The sequence below is a fragment of the Eucyclogobius newberryi genome, unplaced genomic scaffold (assembly GCF_026437365.1).
Source record: "Eucyclogobius newberryi isolate DKJ021-1_F unplaced genomic scaffold, fEucNew1.0.hap1 SCAF_2, whole genome shotgun sequence".
Taxonomy (NCBI): domain Eukaryota; kingdom Metazoa; phylum Chordata; class Actinopteri; order Gobiiformes; family Gobiidae; genus Eucyclogobius; species Eucyclogobius newberryi.
In genome coordinates, this window is record NW_027315834.1 from 16639066 (window position 1) to 16656707 (window position 17642).

Genomic DNA, 17642 nt, shown 5'->3' on the forward strand with positions numbered 1-17642 from the left:
GATTGGCAGGAGATGTGAGACAGCTGAATGACATCTGGTCCCAGTCTTTAACACCACGAGCTGTAGCGTTGAGAGCCTTCAATTACACCAATGAGCGTTCAATTAGATGCAGCCAACCCAGATCTGCCATACTGTCCACAGTCGCACACACACACATCGTTCCCAACGCATATGTACACTCATCCACTCAAGGACCATCTGATGTTCCCATTGTCTCAAACAGGCGCCCTTCTTCTTCTCTCCAGCCCAGTTATTTTTATCTACTGTTCGTCGTTCAGACCGTACCAAGACAAACGGACTTTGACAATGAAATTAATGATTGGACTAGAGTGCTTTAAGGAAAAAGAGGAGCGAGACAGAAAGTGGCTGGACACGTCTTCAGAGAACAGAGGAAGTGGGACAGAGGAAAGGAAGATTGATATTCCTTTAATGGTCATTCTGGGAGACATGTCAAATGTAATAATTATGAAGGAAGAATTAAGAAGCAATAGTGTATTATGCAATATATGCCTAAAATAAGTACAGACTTCCAGACCTAACACTCCTAAATCCATACTGTATAGAATTGATGTATTTAAGGCAAGGGAAATTTATTTGTAGAGAACAAATTGTACACAAGGCAATTCAAAGTGCTTCACAGGAAATGCATTAAAATACAGAAATCACAAAACCGTTTAAGACGTGCAAGAGAAGAGCGCAAATCAAATAATTTCAGTCATATGCACAGCTAATAAAAGGTCTGTCTCACATCTTCAGGAAGAGTGTTACAGACTTTAGCAGCATAAAACTGAAATGCAGATTCCCCATGTTTAGTCCTGACTCTGGCACCAGCAGGAGGCCGGTCCATGTTTAGTCCTGACTCTGGCACCAGCAGGAGGCCGGTCCATGTTTAGTCCTGACTCTGGCACCAGCAGGGCACCAGCAGGAGGCCGGTCACTGTTTAGTCCTGACTCTGGCACCAGCAGGAGGCCGGTCCATGTTTAGTCCTGACTCTGGCACCAGCAGGAGGCCGGTCCATGTTCAGTCCTGACTCTGGCACCAGCAGGAGGCCGATCCATGTTTAGTCCTGACTCTGGCACCAGCAGGAGGCCGGTTTATGTTTAGTCCTGACTCTGGCACCAGCAGGAGGCCGGTCCATGTTTAGTCCTGACTCTGGCACCAGCAGGAGGCCGGTCCATGTTTAGCCCTGACTCTGGCACCAGCAGGAGGCCGGTCCATGTTCAGTCCTGACTCTGGCACCAGCAGGAGGCCGATCCATGTTTAGTCCTGACTCTGGCACCAGCAGGAGGCCGGTTTATGTTTAGTCCTGACTCTGGCACCAGCAGGAGGCCGGTTTATGTTTAGTCCTGACTCTGGCACCAGCAGGAGGCCGGTCCCTGAGGTCCTCAGAGTCCGAGATGGTTCACATGTCACTAACATGTCTGAGATGTACTTTGGTGCTAGGCCATGGAGAGACTTGTACACAAGCAGAGCTGCTTTAAAGTCTATTCTCTGAGCCACAGGAGCCAGTGCAGAGACCTGAGAACAGGACTAATGTGATGGTACTTCCTGGTTCTAGTCAGGACCCGAGCAGCAGCGTTCTGGATGTACTGCAGCTGTTTTACAGATGCAACTGCAGGTTGTGTTCACTTTATATAAATTGATGATGTCACAATTTCAGAATGAGGGCAGTCTATGTATTTCATGGGAGATTTACTGACTTTTAATGAAATATCCAAACATAAAATCCACATTACCATTAATTGTTAGAGATTTGCTCCACAAAGTTGCCATATGAATTATGTGTCTTAAAGTTCTGACAGCATTCGTGTCTTCGGTGTTGAATAATGGCATCACTTTCTGAAACTATTGTGAGAAAATTATTTTACTTTTGTTCATTTATTCTGGCAGAAAAGACGTTGATCTTCACTCCGGTTTTTGTTTCAACCATAAATCAGTTCTATAAAGTCTCAATGTGATGGCTAAACAGGGGTGTAATAACAGGGGTGTAATAACACATTTTTGCAATATTTGAAGTAAAAACGTTGGTTCCATGGGACATAATGATTAATGCTTCCACTGTAGAGCTGTCTTATCCTCATTGTTGAAGATTGGTGCAGTAGTTCTACCTCACAGTGGGAAAGACGCAGTGCCCAGGGCTGGACTTCCAGACCTTATGGCTAAATGTCCTCTCAGAACAGTTTTATTACAGTTAAAGGCCAATGGTAAACTTAAAATAATACCATTGCTTTATTCTTTCAGTAAATGGAAGTATATTTTGTCAGATCATATTTTAGTACAGAATCAATTTGTAGATCTAAACTGGGATTTGGGTCTTCTTACAAAATAATCTCGACTTATTGCTGACACTTTTTTGCAAATGTATGATTGTTGGTTTGTTGTTAAAGGTTACTTTCAGTTAAAGGTTTTCCACACATCGCTAAATGTTTACAGTGTGTATTACAAAAAAGCAGTTCTGAAAAGAAAAACACTTATTACTAATGGCTGTGATTTGATCTCAACGCTGCAGCCTGTGAAATTGACGTGCAGCTATATAATGCACTATTCACTAAGGCGCTTGGTAGTCCCATCCGTCCTTAACTTTCTCTCCAAACTCATCGTCTGTTAGTAACGGCTTTGACAATGCATTAAAAAGAGCTGTGAAGAGGCTCTCTCATCTCTCTGAAACACTGAGTGAGTCAGCGCAGCAAACTTGCTCTCATCCTTCTCTGCTGTTTTTATTTTTAAAACTCTCCACAAATGAGTTTATTGTGACAGTAAGAATGACAGGCCCAGCTGGTGTGTGTGTACTAAAATAAAATGTATCTTGACTTCAGATGTAACACATAAAACTGGGAGAAAATAACTTTGAAAAACAGATTGGTTTTGACGTTGGTGCACTTCATAGATGAGCAAAGACAACTCACACACAGCACTCACTGCTGTGGACACTTTTTAAAATCATCACAGACGCACAACCATCACAACTTAAGGGAATCTTAAAGCTTTTGTGTAAGAGCCTGTCAATGAAGAGGTATTCTGAATAGTTTATTTGTAAGTGAAGATTGCACATTAGGTATGTGCGCTTGGTCCAGTGAGATGAAGACGGTAATGTCCAGTTGTTGTTGTTGTTGTTGTTGTTGTTGTTGTTGTTGCTGTTGTTGTTGTTTTTATATTCATATTTATTTATTTGAGAGATCAAATCAAATCAGATATATTTTTGATTTTGTCTTTGTGTGTGTGACTGTGTATGTATGTTTCCATGGCACTGTATATACATCCAAACTGTATATACGAGCATATACCCCACAGGTTTGGCCCATGTTATTACTCTAACAAGTCCATAAGTCTGAAGAAGCTGCTCAGAGGTATTTGACCAACTGCTGTTGAGTGATGCCTGTCTGCTGTTAGGACTCTAGTCCCAAACACTTAACCCAAACACTGGCATGTAGGCATCAGCTAATCTGGAGTACACACACAGGGGAATGCTATTCAGACATCTTTGAGGAACTGTAGATTGACTTGCTGATTATTTTAATATTGGCACATAGAGTCAGTTTCAGCAAATGTTTTTTTGATATATATATATCTATATCTATATATATATCATATATAATATATATTTTATATTATAAGTCATGAAAGGGAGAACCTATCATCCCTACACTTTAACATATGTTTTGGCTGGTTTAGGTGCATTGGGACTTAGTGAAATCAGCCCCTGTGCTATTTGGCAGCACATCTCATAGTTATCACTGTAGCTGTTTGAAATAGGAGGAAATTTATTGTCATTTACAACGGAACACACTGGTTTGGTTTGCAGACGGTTCAGTTGTCTCCTGTTGTCACGTTTGGCCAATCCACAGCCCTGAGCCCGGCTCCACAGGATTGACACACCTCTCTGGCTCCTTTCTCCAGGTATGAGTGCTCTGCAGTTGCAGAATCTGGCCACTTTAGCGGCGGCAGCAGCAGCAGCTCAAAACTCAAGCCCTTCCACCGCAAACCCCCTGTCCTCCAGCGCGGCGTCCCTGGGAGCGTTGGCCAGCCCAGGTAACGCAGCCGCAGCTTCTTGGGTCGGGGCTTGACGCCAGGGCAAGGCCTGCCTCACCTCCGCTCTCCTACATTTTCATCCTTGTCTTACCGGATCTGGCGCATCCTCGTTGCTGTCACCACAAACCATGTTCATAGTCACATCCATCGTTGAAATCTTTAAAGAGAAGTCGCACGTTTTGTGTAAATCTCCACTTTGTCCCCTCAATGGACTACTCATTTGAACGTGTGGAGTCGTCATAGCGTCGTTCGTCACTTCCTTATCCTTGAACCAGTCATGTCGTGGTCATATATTGTCGTGTGCTTACGTGTGTGTGTCTGTGTGTGCGCTCGAATCTGCATGTGACTGTGAAGTGCACTGTGTCTGGCCCAGTGCTGTATTCTTTATATTGCTTACACCTCAACAACTTTTTCTAAGGCATATTATAGCAACTCTGGCCCAAGATTTTAACAGGAGAAAAATATTCCACATCACAATACTACAAAAACTGTATATTCTTGAAAGTATAGTATATTTTACTTTGTATCACACAACAAAACACACACTAAAGGTTGTAGGCTATACTATGACACGCCCTTATTTATTATACAGCACAACATAACAAATAACAAATAATCCACAGTTTACATTTACTATACTATGCCTTAGGAACTCCACCGTGGACATTAGGGTGACAATGCTTACGTGGTAAACAGGATGTGAATGTGTTGTTCTTGGGGACTGTGGTAAATACTTCAAAATCAAAAATTAAGATTTATTTTTTTCCCCATCCTTTTACTGGTTTCTTCTTTTACTTCTATTGTGTGTGTTTTCTCATGAGAGTACAAATATGAAGAGCTTAAACATTCCCAGTTATGGCCACTGAACTGACAAGCCATAGATCAGCCTTTCCCTTGTTTTGTCTCAAGCATATTTATTTATTTTTACATCTATATTTTATGTATTTATCCACACATGAATTGTATTCCAGCCTTTATTTTTTGTCTGAATGTCCTTGAGCAGAAACTTGAAATCAACGGCTTTTGTAAATAAATGGCTCCATACTGCATGTGTTAATGAAACAGCGAACACGACAGCAGTTTGACAAATATAGTCACTTTTGCATGGAGACAGGCAGCTATCTTCATTTTCTTTTCTTTCTTTTTTTCTGCCATTTGTCAAAATGCTCTATTTTCACGCGTTTCTTCATACATCTGGCAGCACTCCTGTTTTGCTGGCAACGCTTTGATGAGATAAAGGGTAAATCAATAGATGTAATGTTATATTTTGGTGACTTATTTGCACCATACTCTTCATCATTCTTCTATGTCGCTGTACACAGTGCATTTGTATTTTGGCTGTGAGTTGTGTTGCAGCTGTGACAGGTAAAACAAAACAGGGTTTGGACCCAGTCTGTATTTCTTTGGCTTGCAGTGTTTCATGTGATTACATGCTCGCCTTCAATGGAGCAATCCAATGTGTTTTAATTTTTGTTGGTGGTATAACAAAAGTTTTGTATTGAATTTCTGTGTTATTGAGATGGTATGTTTGGTATTTATGTTCAGTGTTCAATGAAATCATCAATACAGCACTACATAAACCTTTAAATAGGATGGAGACTTACTGAAAATCTTAATCGTAAAATACCAGTAAGACTTATAAAATGTATTGTAAAAAGAAATGTGTGCACAGACTGCGACCATAAAGGCCAAGGCTGCACACACTGTAGTAGAGAAACTTTCAATGCAGGTGAGCTCCTCATGTCCTGGATTTGAACATCATCTGAGAAAGCTGTTTTCCATTTTGAAGAGTGTAATCTGTATACATCCTCCCTGACTTAACAGCGAAGCTAATGCAACCATACGGCTTTACAAGCAGGTGTAGCAAGTGTACTCTTGTTTCATTCACAAATCTGGATTATCAATTGTATTTATAATCAAAAGCTGTAACATGGCATGTACAATATAAATCATACATTGTGCAGGGCATCCAATATGGAATATAAGCAATGTGGTGAGCGAGATAGGAATAATCTAACTGAACAATACTTATGTATTTAAAATGCATTCAACTTATGGATGTGTGTATGTGCCTTTGCGTTTATACAGTATAACACTTTGTTCTCTGTCCTCTGTCCTCTCCTCCCCTCGTCCTGTTCCTCCTGCAGCAGGTACCACAGCTAACGCCAACGCCGGTGCCATGAACTCTCTGACCTCTCTGGGCACCCTGCAGGGCCTGGCAGGAGCCACTGTGGGCCTCAACAACATTAATGCACTAGCAGGTAGTGTTAATAGTGAGTATTCACCATCTCCATCCCATCCACATCCTCCACACCACATTAAGCGTTCATATCAGAGCCTGGTGAAGTGACTGTGTGTGTGTTTAAAACAAATGTTCAAGGGTTTAAGTTGACATGTGACAAAACAACAAATGTTGAAATAGACACGAAATACCAACTCAACTTTGAACAAACTATTTCTTTGTAGAGACCAATTAATTATTTGTTGAGCATTAATTGTACAGTAAGACATTGTGCTTTACAGAACAAGAAAATATGCATTAAAATCACTATATAAACAGATAAAAACATACAAATAAACCCTCTAACTCTAACCTCTGCTTGCACGTCTCTGATTGGTCCTCTGTCTCTCTGACATATCCCATCAGGCCATGGTGCTCTCATCCATCTCCATTTCCTCATTTCTCCACTTGCTTCCTGGCTGCGTGCTGATCATCTGTTTGTACTACTGCTGTTTCTTTGCTATTTGTATGTTTTTTATTATTTGTCTGAAATTATCCTTAAACAGTTTGCAGCTAGCTCATTGACCAAACGCAGAATATATTTACAGAGAACAAACACGATTTGGGTTGTAAAATATCTTTCCAATTGTATCTTCTTTCACACGGTCATGGGTGAGCCTATACCAGCCTCACACGCCCTGGACAATGGTCCGTTGGTAGCTGAGCCAAGGCAATGTCTTGGAAAGGTGAAAGAAACACAAGACACAAAAGTAGAAAAACTGCAGGGCTAACTACTCTGCTATCAAGCACCATCTGGCATTAGATTGTTGCTGCATTAACACATGCATTTTTGCTAATAACATTTCCCCCCTTTTCAAGAGCACCAGTGTTACTGCTTGGGGCAGTTGCTACAGAATCAATGGAGTATAAAAACGACTCCATGTTTTCACAATGACCTGTGGAGCCGCTACATGTTCCTATCCACACTGTATTGGACAAAGTATAGCTGCGCGCTTGTGTGGTCTGCTATTATGACTGTATGTTCTGTCCTGCCTTTGACCTCTGGGGAGACAAGGCCAGGATCTTAATCAAGCCTGTTATGACAGCACAGATCCTGTGCTAGCGGCCGCTTCCACCACATTATTCTCCTCTGACCTTTAGCGCTCCATGGCACCAGTGGCTGTATCCGCTGTGTAAATCATAGATCTACACAGGTACACCGCACACACATGTAGGCACCCCCATTTCTTTTAAAGGGGATGGATCACTTTCACTTTACATCCCATTTTGTTCGCGGATAACCCTTTTCTCCTCTGCTTGCCCCCCTCCCATCAAGCCGCCTCATTTAAACACATCTAGGCTTTAATTGAATTGCAAAGGTCACCAGTGCAATTATTCCTGAATAAGTGAGTGACCTATAATCCGGACCGCTGAGGTGATCATTTATTTTAGTGTGTCTGATGGTGAGGAGACAGAGAGGCTGAGCCAGTCTGTGACAAGTTGCCCTGCGTGGCCAAATGAAGCAGTTACAAGCGACTAATGAGTGTTCCTCTTGTGTTCCCTGGCTTTTAAAATAAAAACACCCCCCACCAACATAAAGACATGCTGGCCTTCAAACACTAAAATGAAATGTCACTGGCTGGAAGGGTGCACATAATGACTTGCTAGTTTAAATATTCTAAAGTGGTTTGATACACATCAAAAATGTATTCTTGGCTCTATAGTAGAAGTTTAAAGCATCAATAATGCTCTAAAATGTATCTGTAAATGTCTTTGTTCAGGTTCAAGTGTACCTAAATAAACCATGAAATTAACCACAAACATGCAGAAAAATCCTTTTATGCCCTTTTTTGGAAGACGACACTATACGTTTCCGTCTCGATTGCGATATTATACATTTTTCAATACATCTACTCTCAAGAGTTCTGTTTTTGTCTTTATGCTGTTGTTTCTCTGTGACTTTTTATGTGCAGCTCTGGCTGTCATCAACTACACTCACATGATTACATTGTATGTAATGTAATGTATGCGCATGTATCTCTAAATGTAAGTGAATGTGTCATTGTGGCTGTAATAACAGAACCTTAAGTGGAAGCGTTAATCAGTAAGTGCACTCTTTTTTCTTTATTGTTGGGTTTTATGTAAAGTTGCTCAAATGCTCTCAGGTATGGCGGCTCTAAATGGAGGTCTGGGCGGTGCAGGGCTCACCAACGGCACAGCGGGCACCATGGATGCTCTGACGCAGGCCTACTCAGGGATACAGCAGTATGCCGCTGCTGCACTGCCCACCCTCTATAGCCAATCACTGCTGCAGCAACAAGGGGCCGCCGGCAGTCAGAAGGAGGGTGAGTAGCTCTGTGACGTGTAGTGTTAAGAGGAACAATAAATGACTGACAGCTCTCGTTACTGAAATGCTACAACCATAATATTAAGGGATGTAATGATGAGTCAATGGAATCACAGGTAGACAGAAAGTATTTATTTTTTGTTCTGTATCTTGTTTGTTTTGTATCTACTTGAAATTTGCATCCAACATATAATACAATATTTGCTATTTAGCCTTAGACACTAATTGCTAACTCAAATTGATACTCCCACTAATTGTTTAACACCAGACTCTCACAATGCACTTATATGTTGTACTAATCCCAATTAATTATTATTTCTAACATTTCAAGTGGTAAAAAGTGGTTTCATAGTTTGCCCTGTTGACTAGCTTTTAAAAAGGGAATTATTGGCACGTGCTGTCTGAATGTACTGTTTTAAGTGGAATTGTAGGAGAAGTCTCTACTGACAGCCCAAAATACAAACCAATGGTGAAATATGTGCTGGAACAAACACAGCCACACACTGCCCATTATTGCCTCATGGAAAAGATAACTGCAAAGACGCTGTCCTTTTTATTTAAAGCTTTCACGCCGTCATTCACAAACACCGGGTGACAAAAACCCACTCACAAATCCCACTTTGCCTTCGTTATCACAGAGGGAATAATAGGCTCTAAGAGATGTAACCTTATGGAGATATTAAAATGTGAAGCAGAAGGTTAGGAGCTCACCTCTGACCCCTCTTATGAGAAACACGGCATGTGAAGTGCACAATGAATGAACAGCAAAAGAACAGCACATGGACACACCATCATCACTCAAAGCTCACAATGTTGTTTAATGCTCAATACAATAACAAAATGTTATTTAAAAGGCAATACAAAACTCAAGGTCGGGTAACATTGTCATACTTTTGTTGCGTCTCTATGACAACGGTGCAGCAGTGGGTCATAAGCAGAATGCTACACAGCTATTGAGACTTCCACTGTGAAATCCACTGTAATTTACAATACCTATGTTTGTGTCTTCTGGCAGGTCCTGAAGGCGCTAACTTGTTCATCTACCACCTGCCGCAGGAGTTCGGAGACCAGGACATTCTGCAGATGTTTATGCCTTTCGGAAATGTGGTGTCTGCCAAAGTCTTTATTGACAAACAGACAAACCTTAGCAAGTGCTTTGGTAAGACTACTACTAATACGCTACTTTAGTAGCCAATCACTCTCCTGCATACTGCATTCACAATGGCAAAAGTCAGTATGAACTACTCAGAGCTGGGATCAAACCACCATCTATCTGGTTACCACCGCTGTACCTGAGCACTCACTACAAACGTATTCATCCATCATCCGAATGGAGCCAGATTTAATGAAGTAAAAAAGCCGCGGTTTGCAGTGCAGTGGTTTATAATGATACACATGATGCATCACAAACTGATCCTAGGAAGTCTTTTTTTAAATAAAAAAAAATAAAAAATACTTTTATAATTTATAAAACCAATGTTGATAAAGAATATTATAACTAGAGTGACAGCATAGGGACAATTTCAAAGTACCAGAATGTGTAACTCTAGGCTCAAAGAGGTTTATCCACTTCACCAAGGTTTCCTAACCTTTTCAGCCTTGGGCCCTAATCTCATATATAATGTGATTGTGAGGCCCTCAAGAAGGCGCTCTTGGGCCTTCTTTAGGCCCCAGTCTTATGGTTAAGCATAAGCATTACTGCTTTCACAGATTAGACTGTTGGTTTCAGGTTTTAACTCGTGTCAGCTTTGTGAAGAACATGGCATGCTGGGTATTAAAACCTGTAACTGTCAAAAGATTATTCTGACCAGGATTCACTGACCCTCAGTGTCCAAGTACAATGTCATTCCTATTCGAGTATCGCCAAAGCAAGGGGACTATTTACCTTTTGATATAATAAAGGCGTTACCAACAACTATTGATTTGCTCAGTTTGAAGACACCTGCTGGTGCTGGTATAGATTTGCTTAATAGTGTGAAAAGAAAGAAAGAAAATGTCTTCTGAAAGGTTTGAAACGTTTTAGTTAAACAATGTGGATGAACTGTCTGAATTGACTTGATGTACAGAATTGATGTACATTCTTGGCTTCATTGTATAGCTAACTGCAGGACAAGGTGACCCATTGATGGAGCTATTTTATATTAAACTCAATAAATAGTTCAACAAAAACAAGCAATAAGAGGGACATATGTGGAAAGTAAAAGATAGTGCGGTTCTGAGGCCGAGTGGATAGTATGCATGCCAAGCTCCATGTGCTGCCGGCTGCAGGGTCGCGAGTTCAATTTCCTGTATGTCCTTCTCTCTCTCCCCATTTCACGCTACACTGTCCGGCCCAATACAGCCTGCGGGCCAGAATAGCCTTTAAAAAGAAAAGCAATAGGTAATCCTTTTCAGTCAGTCCAAACGCAAGGTGTCAAATGGTTGAAGACTAAAAACCAGACAACATTTTGTAAAAGAGGTGAATGAGCCATAGTGACTGCTGCTGAGTCTCTTGAATGAAGAGAAACTGTACTGTAAACCACACATATATCACTGTTTTATTTCCCTCACACTAGTTCCTCAAATGTGTATTGTAACTGTTTATGTTCTGTGTTTCTACAGGCTTCGTCAGCTACGACAATCCTGTGTCGGCACAGGCAGCCATTCAGGCCATGAATGGCTTCCAGATCGGCATGAAGAGGCTGAAAGTGCAGCTAAAGCGCTCCAAGAATGACAGCAAACCGTATTGATCTTAGAACTAGGGTGTATCTGCTCCCCTGTTAGCACTGCTAGGGTAAGTCCCCCCTAAACTACAACAAAAAAAAGAACAAAAACAGCAAACCGAGCCACGACCTCTGCACAGGGACTGGGGGGTGGGCCGTGGGAGGGAGGGGAGACGACTTACAACATCCTGAAGGAGGGAGACTCACACACTCCTACTTTTGATATACTTGATTTTTGGAAGATTTTTTTATTGTTTACTTTCAAATATAATTTATTACACTTTATTTTTGACACACATGAACGCTTCCATTATCGTCATTACTTTGTGCAATTTTTTCTCACTTTTACTATAGAAGTAGCTATCATTGGTAGCTTATTTTTAATTTAATAATTATTTAATGTTTTCTTTTTGATAAAGTATTTATTTTGCCAACTGCAGAAGACAAAGGAGCCATGATGATTATCTTATGTTTTCTCTCTCTTGCTGTGAACCTTGGGCCTAGGCCTGGTTCATCCATATAGTACTTTATGATGCTCATGCCAATATGCACACCTGACCTTTGACCTCCGCGTGTTGGTTGCAGGCCACCGCTGCTTTTCTGAAATTCCTCCATGCCTGCTGGCAACCCGGGGGCAAAGGCTGCAAATCATAGAGGCCTCTACACAGTTTAGTTAATGGCACCAGTTACGCTCCACCACAAGAAGAAAAACACACTCCAGCTTCAGTATGTCATATTTATTTGATAGGAAAATAAATACTTTTCTATTTGTCAAATTATGAAAAAATACTATACTATTTTCTGGGTCAGATCACATTGGTCTTAGTTGAAAGGACGCATGCACAACATTTACAAAAGAAAACTCCATAATTTGAAGAAGTCTATACGACAGTAATAACCCAATGAGAGTATTATGGGTTTAGGGGATAACTGAAAATACTTGATGTTTGTTGAAAGTTAAAAAAAAATACAAGTACAGAAAGCCACAGGCCTGTAAATTGTATTTGTAAAAAAAGCAGTTCTATTTTTATACAGCATTTTTACTGCCTCAGATAAAATGGATTTTATTTATTGCCTATTGTTAAGTTATTGAACTCCTATAAAAAAAATACAGCGTTGATAAACTAGACCCTCGTGGAGTCGGGTTCTCCGATGTTTTCATGTTTTTTTCAGTGCAGTCCGACACAACACTCCGCTGTCATAGAAAAGCGCACGCCTCACTCACTTCTTCACGTTCATTGTCCGTGTCCATCTGTACGTTCTCTCTCTCCCTGTCTGGAGAGAGCCTCGCTCGTCCACCTGTCCTTCACATTTTAATCTGATTTTTTTTTTCTTCCCATTTTTGTTTTGAGTGTTGTTTGTCCGTGCCCTCACCCTTAAAAGGATTTTTTTTTTTTGAAAGGTCCCTCCTAAAACTATATCAGTATTTATTCCCAAACATGTTATCCATCTAGGATGCGATGGATCAGACTTTGGGCGCACTATGGTGTGTTTGTGTATGTTTGTGTATGTTTGTTTGTGTGAATGACTGAATGTGTCGTTGCTTAATACTATAATATAATCCTAGATAAGTATCACTATATCGCAAAAAATGCAACATTTGTGCTTAAAAATTGCCAATGAAATGAGTCTGTAGTGTTGCTATATTTAACAGTTTGCATTGTTGTTTGTTGGTGTTAATGTTGTTGTTGTTTTTCTTAATTTATCAAATGCTGTAGTGGTGTGGTGCTTTGGCTCTCTGTGTGTAACTCTCTCCTTTTCCCTGTTTTTTCTTTCCCCCTTTTAGAAACACCCATCTCCATGCCTGTTAGCTCATCGTTTGCCTAGCATGTCTTCGTGGCGTCCAATAAAAAACACACAAAACACACAAAAAAAATCTAAACAAAAAACTCCCCTACCCAAAAAGGTGTCCTCCCATTCTCACCTGACCATACCCTGGTTCTACTCCTCTGCCACCGCCTACTGACTGAACTTTTAAACATTTATGGACTTTTTTCATTTGTTTTTTTGGTCCGTGAGGTTTTCATCCAGGTCATGGATAGGGATCAGAGTAGTTTCAAAGCCTACAGACACTTCTGCTCTCATATCGACAAGAGAGGAATCATCTTTAAGTTTTAAAGTCATGGCACAACGCCTACTTATGTTTGAATTTTTATTTTCTTCTTATGTTTTGTTGGATGTGACCTCATGTTTTGGAAGAGGCTTCAGGAATTTGGGGGGGGGGGGGGGGGGGGGGTGAATAGGGATCAATGTGAAAAAAAAAAAAATCTATTATAAAGCTGCATTCATATGAAGACTGATTTTTCTTTTTTAATGAAAACCCTGTGGCAACGTTTTTCCATTTCAATGTCTTTATTTTCTGCATTTTGTGTTTGCCTATTTTCTCTACTTCATTTAAAATAAACTTGAACACTCACTACAGGAATTGGCGCGCGGCTCTGATTCTGCTGCAGATGAGAAACGCAGTGCACAGGGCCAGAAGCTGACTGCGCCACTTTCTTTAAGTATTAAGACTACTTCCACAGTTTTGAATAAAAAACTGATTGATTCTAGACTCTCTCTCAGAGCGCTCTATCTCTCTAATGGTTTTTACATTTTTCAGGCAGTGTAAAGTTTTTTGATAAGGCCATTTTCAAGTGGCTCTGTTTCTCATTCAAAGTCTATATATAAGAACCACTTTTTCTAGAGTAGTTACAAAGGTTAAATAAAAAATGACAAAAAAGACATTTGCCCTGTTTGGTGGGGGAGAAATGCTACCTACTTGTGTCACCTTTTGCTGAACTGACTCACAGATAGACAATCCATGGTTTAAATGCACATGAAGAAAATGACCTATATTTTCTACTGTTAAAATGTATAGAGGAAAAAACAATTATGACGATACCTGTAACCCATGTTAATGTCGGTGCTTCTCGTGAGTTTAGTTGTGGTTCCATCCCAAGTCTTAAATGTCTCATGTTTTTTCAAAGACTAAAAAATCTGTTTACTTGAAGAATAGACAAAGCCTTTCATATTACAATAGTTTGTTTTTCTTTGATTCTTTTTAAGGGGTCCCTATTTGCTAAAAAAAAAATGTTGTCAGTTAATTAGCTCTATAAAATTCTTAAAAATATATATAAATATAAATATATCTATATATATATATATATATCTATATTTACAATGTCAGCTTGTGAAGCATCAATGTCATTATGAGTTTCATTTCTCTCGTGGGAAACAATATTAAATGTGTTTTTGTTGTTCAGCAAAATGTCTTATAAAGAAATAAAAAAGACAAGATCTGTGGAGTTTAGTGCCAAAATTCTGAAGGTACTTCCTGCCTAGCCGCGTCAGTGTATTTCTTGTGAAAATTATTTGATAACATTGGTATTTTATTATAAGTGTTTTGTATGGATCCCTCATATTTAAAGTATAGATTTAAAAAGAGTTTGTTAACTTGCTATTCTGTGGTCTTGTTGCCTGAAAATGTCATGTTTGCTTTTTTTCTTTGTAAAAATGTAAAGAAGTGCCCATGTGTCACATATATACAGTATATATATATATCTATACACAGTTGGACACACACGCAAACACTCTCTCTGTGAAGACCTCACATTTTACTTATTTGTTGCACGAAAGCCCCTGAGTTTCGCTGTCTCCACGGCTCCGTCCACTAAATCACTCTAGGTCCCACACCAAATGTCTGATGTTTTCTTTATCAAAAGCCTTACCACACAAATCTTTGCACTCCTGGCTACTTCTATCAGCATCTCAGACATACACGTCAATATATTGTTTTGATCGTTTCCTTAGCCACGCAGTCTCCTCCTTTTCACTTCTAAAAGGAGTCGGTAGTCATACACAAAGCCTTATTTCTCCAACTCCTCTTAACATTTTGTGCAGTTCAGAGATCATTATTTTCATGTATCATTGCTTGGCTTTTTATGATGTAAGCACAGAGCAAGACATTCACAAACTAGCCTTTTCTCTTCGGAGGAAAAAAAGCACATCTTTTTCTGGGATGCGAGTTCGTAGTTGTTATACAGATTCAGGACTTTTCTTTCCTAATCATAAAGTCTTGTGGGCCAAAATGTTTTAGATGCCAAAGCGTGTTACTGTTACCGACATTCTCACGGTCAAGTCGTTTACATGGCACAGTGTTGTCAACGTTTATTGTTTTTCCCCCACTCCCTGAGAGCCTATAGTTAATAGTCTGCAGAAGAAGAAAAAAACACAAAAAAACACAAAAAAAGGATTACAAAAAAAAATAGATGGCAGCATTATTTTCTACACAAAGTCTCACCAGTCGCCTTAAACAGGGGAGAGCGTCGCACCGTTGTTTTAGAAGACTATTTTGTCAAATTCTTGCCAAGTCCAGGGTCACCTTTTGTAATACTGTTTACTTCTCACTTTGTCCGCCATTTTGTGAGTCGAAAATGTACGCTCCGAGTTTTGAAGGCTGCCCACTAGCTGTCTCTCAGGCTAACCGGGGTTATTAGAAGCAGGGATATGTGGAGGGGGTTGTCTTATTGGAATAGCGACAGGGGAAATAAAGCGTTGTTGGTCAGGAGTTGGAAGGGTCACGGGCAAGCAAAACAACAAGAGGCAAGAAGATGAAGGCGTTTTCATCAACTACTCAGACACCAAACACAAACTTAGAGGAATAGAGAGACTTCAGCCGTTTTTTCCTTATGTTCTCTTCTTAGATGCAGTATATAGCATGAGCAGTCCTGTTAATGTTAAGGGACCATTTTTGCTAGACCAGCACGTGCAGGTTTCGGAACAATGTAAAGCCGCTGCAAATCGACTCAATTGCACATTTTGCGTCAACTCTTGCACAACCTGTAACACGCGGTCGTCGTCAGTCTCGGAAAGGTATCAAGCACTATTTTGTACGCGGTCAAAACCCAGAATATTTCGTCAAAATTGCCAAACCTTCGCTGCACGGCAGTGTCGTTAGTGTGTCAAAGCATGTTTGTTTGTTTTTTCGTTTAAGCGTTAAAGCACAAGAGGGTGGCGGCGAGTTCTGTGGAGCGGCTCGCGTCAGGGGCTTTCGCTGCTTATGCTTGTTGTAACTTTCTATCTTGGTCACTGTTCACTTCTCTGTTTTTTTCTGATTTCTTAATTATCTCAAGTGCTATTTATCAAACAAAGAAAAGGAACAAAAAAAAACAAAAAAAAAAAGGATTTGTTGTTGATTTCTTTGCATTGTGGCTTATGTCAAAAGCTTTTTGAAGAAAAATCGTGTGTGTTTTGTTTTTCATTTTGTGTTGTAAAATGAGCTTGTCGTCTATTGAAATGATCTAATTTCTTTGTTGTTTGATTTGTATTATTGATAAAGAGGTTTTCAGTATAGTAACTGTCTTGAGAGAAGCCAAAGTCAATGCATTTTAAGTGGATCCTGTAAGCGTATGATGTATGTTTGTTTGACAACTTCGGAAATCTGTCACTGGATGGGATACTACAGTACAAAAAATGCAGGCTTTCCTATTTCTACAACTGATTGTACTTATGCATTTTGTACCAGTGGATTTTTTTATACTGGAGATTAAAGGATACAACAAAAAATGTAGAAAAAAATGCTCTTTTGGCCTCTCTGATGATGTGGCCAGACCCTGACTTGGTGTTCTGATTTCTCTATAGCTGGCCTCAAGAACGTTGGCTTTTGATATTTACGATTTTCTAGATGATCTTTGGCTTGAGTTCTTTCACGTCTTTTTCCTCACTTGTGTGTTCTGTTCTTTCTTTTGATTATTTTTTTTTCCGTTCTTTCGTTTTATTCTTTATTTTCTGAAAAAGCAGAGGGTAAGAAGTGAGTGTCGAATCTCTCATTTTTCTTTATAGTTCTAGGGAGTTTGTCTATACCAGAGCACTATAAGCTTCATTTGGACTTTCTGTATTGTGATGTCTACATGATAAGACAATTCTTAGAAAAAGAAGGGTTAGAAATAGTCTCCTTCAGTGGATTAATGTATTAGTTTAATAAAGAAACCTACTAATTTGATTTTAGATAGTTAGATTTTCCAGTTTCTCTGTCCTTCTCTGTGAATTAACTGTGTAGCTAAAGCAGTCAGAATTATTTTTGTAAACGTATGTTCTTGTGTGATGCAGTTTTTTGCTTCTGTCTCCTATATTAAACCATTTTTCCTAATACCTGTCTCTCTGTGTGTGCTGTTATGTTCTAGTCTGATGTTGTACTGTGCCATGACCCCTGCCTCTCCTCCATTCTCTCGTTATCTTTCGCATCGTTTCCCCACTGTACAATATATGTTCATGTTGTATATCTTGGTTTTGAAGTCATTTGCAGGGACAAATCACGCTGTCGTCATCACACATGGTGAATATGCATCAAGATGAATGCTTG

The 17642-nt window shown here is 39.9% G+C and overlaps 1 protein-coding gene across 17 annotated transcripts in view; it reads left to right on the top strand.

Moving 5' to 3' along the window:
• Window positions 1-17431, top strand: part of celf2 (cugbp, Elav-like family member 2) — a 149791-nt gene extending 132360 nt beyond the window's left edge. For 3 of the 17 annotated variants that reach the window (XM_072453799.1, XM_072453804.1, XM_072453802.1), the window contains 5 exons: window positions 3898-4028; window positions 6173-6302; window positions 8416-8595; window positions 9613-9756; window positions 11199-17431. In XM_072453799.1, the coding sequence (XP_072309900.1) occupies window positions 3898-4028; window positions 6173-6302; window positions 8416-8595; window positions 9613-9756; window positions 11199-11326 (713 nt within the window). In that variant the 3' untranslated portion in view covers window positions 11327-17431. Of the gene's footprint in view, window positions 1-3897; window positions 4030-6172; window positions 6303-8415; window positions 8596-9612; window positions 9757-11198 lie in introns of all 17 variants that reach the window. The other 14 variants (XM_072453801.1, XM_072453806.1, XM_072453808.1 and 11 more) reach the window with 12 other exon arrangements.
• Window positions 17432-17642: the final 211 nt, after the last annotated feature.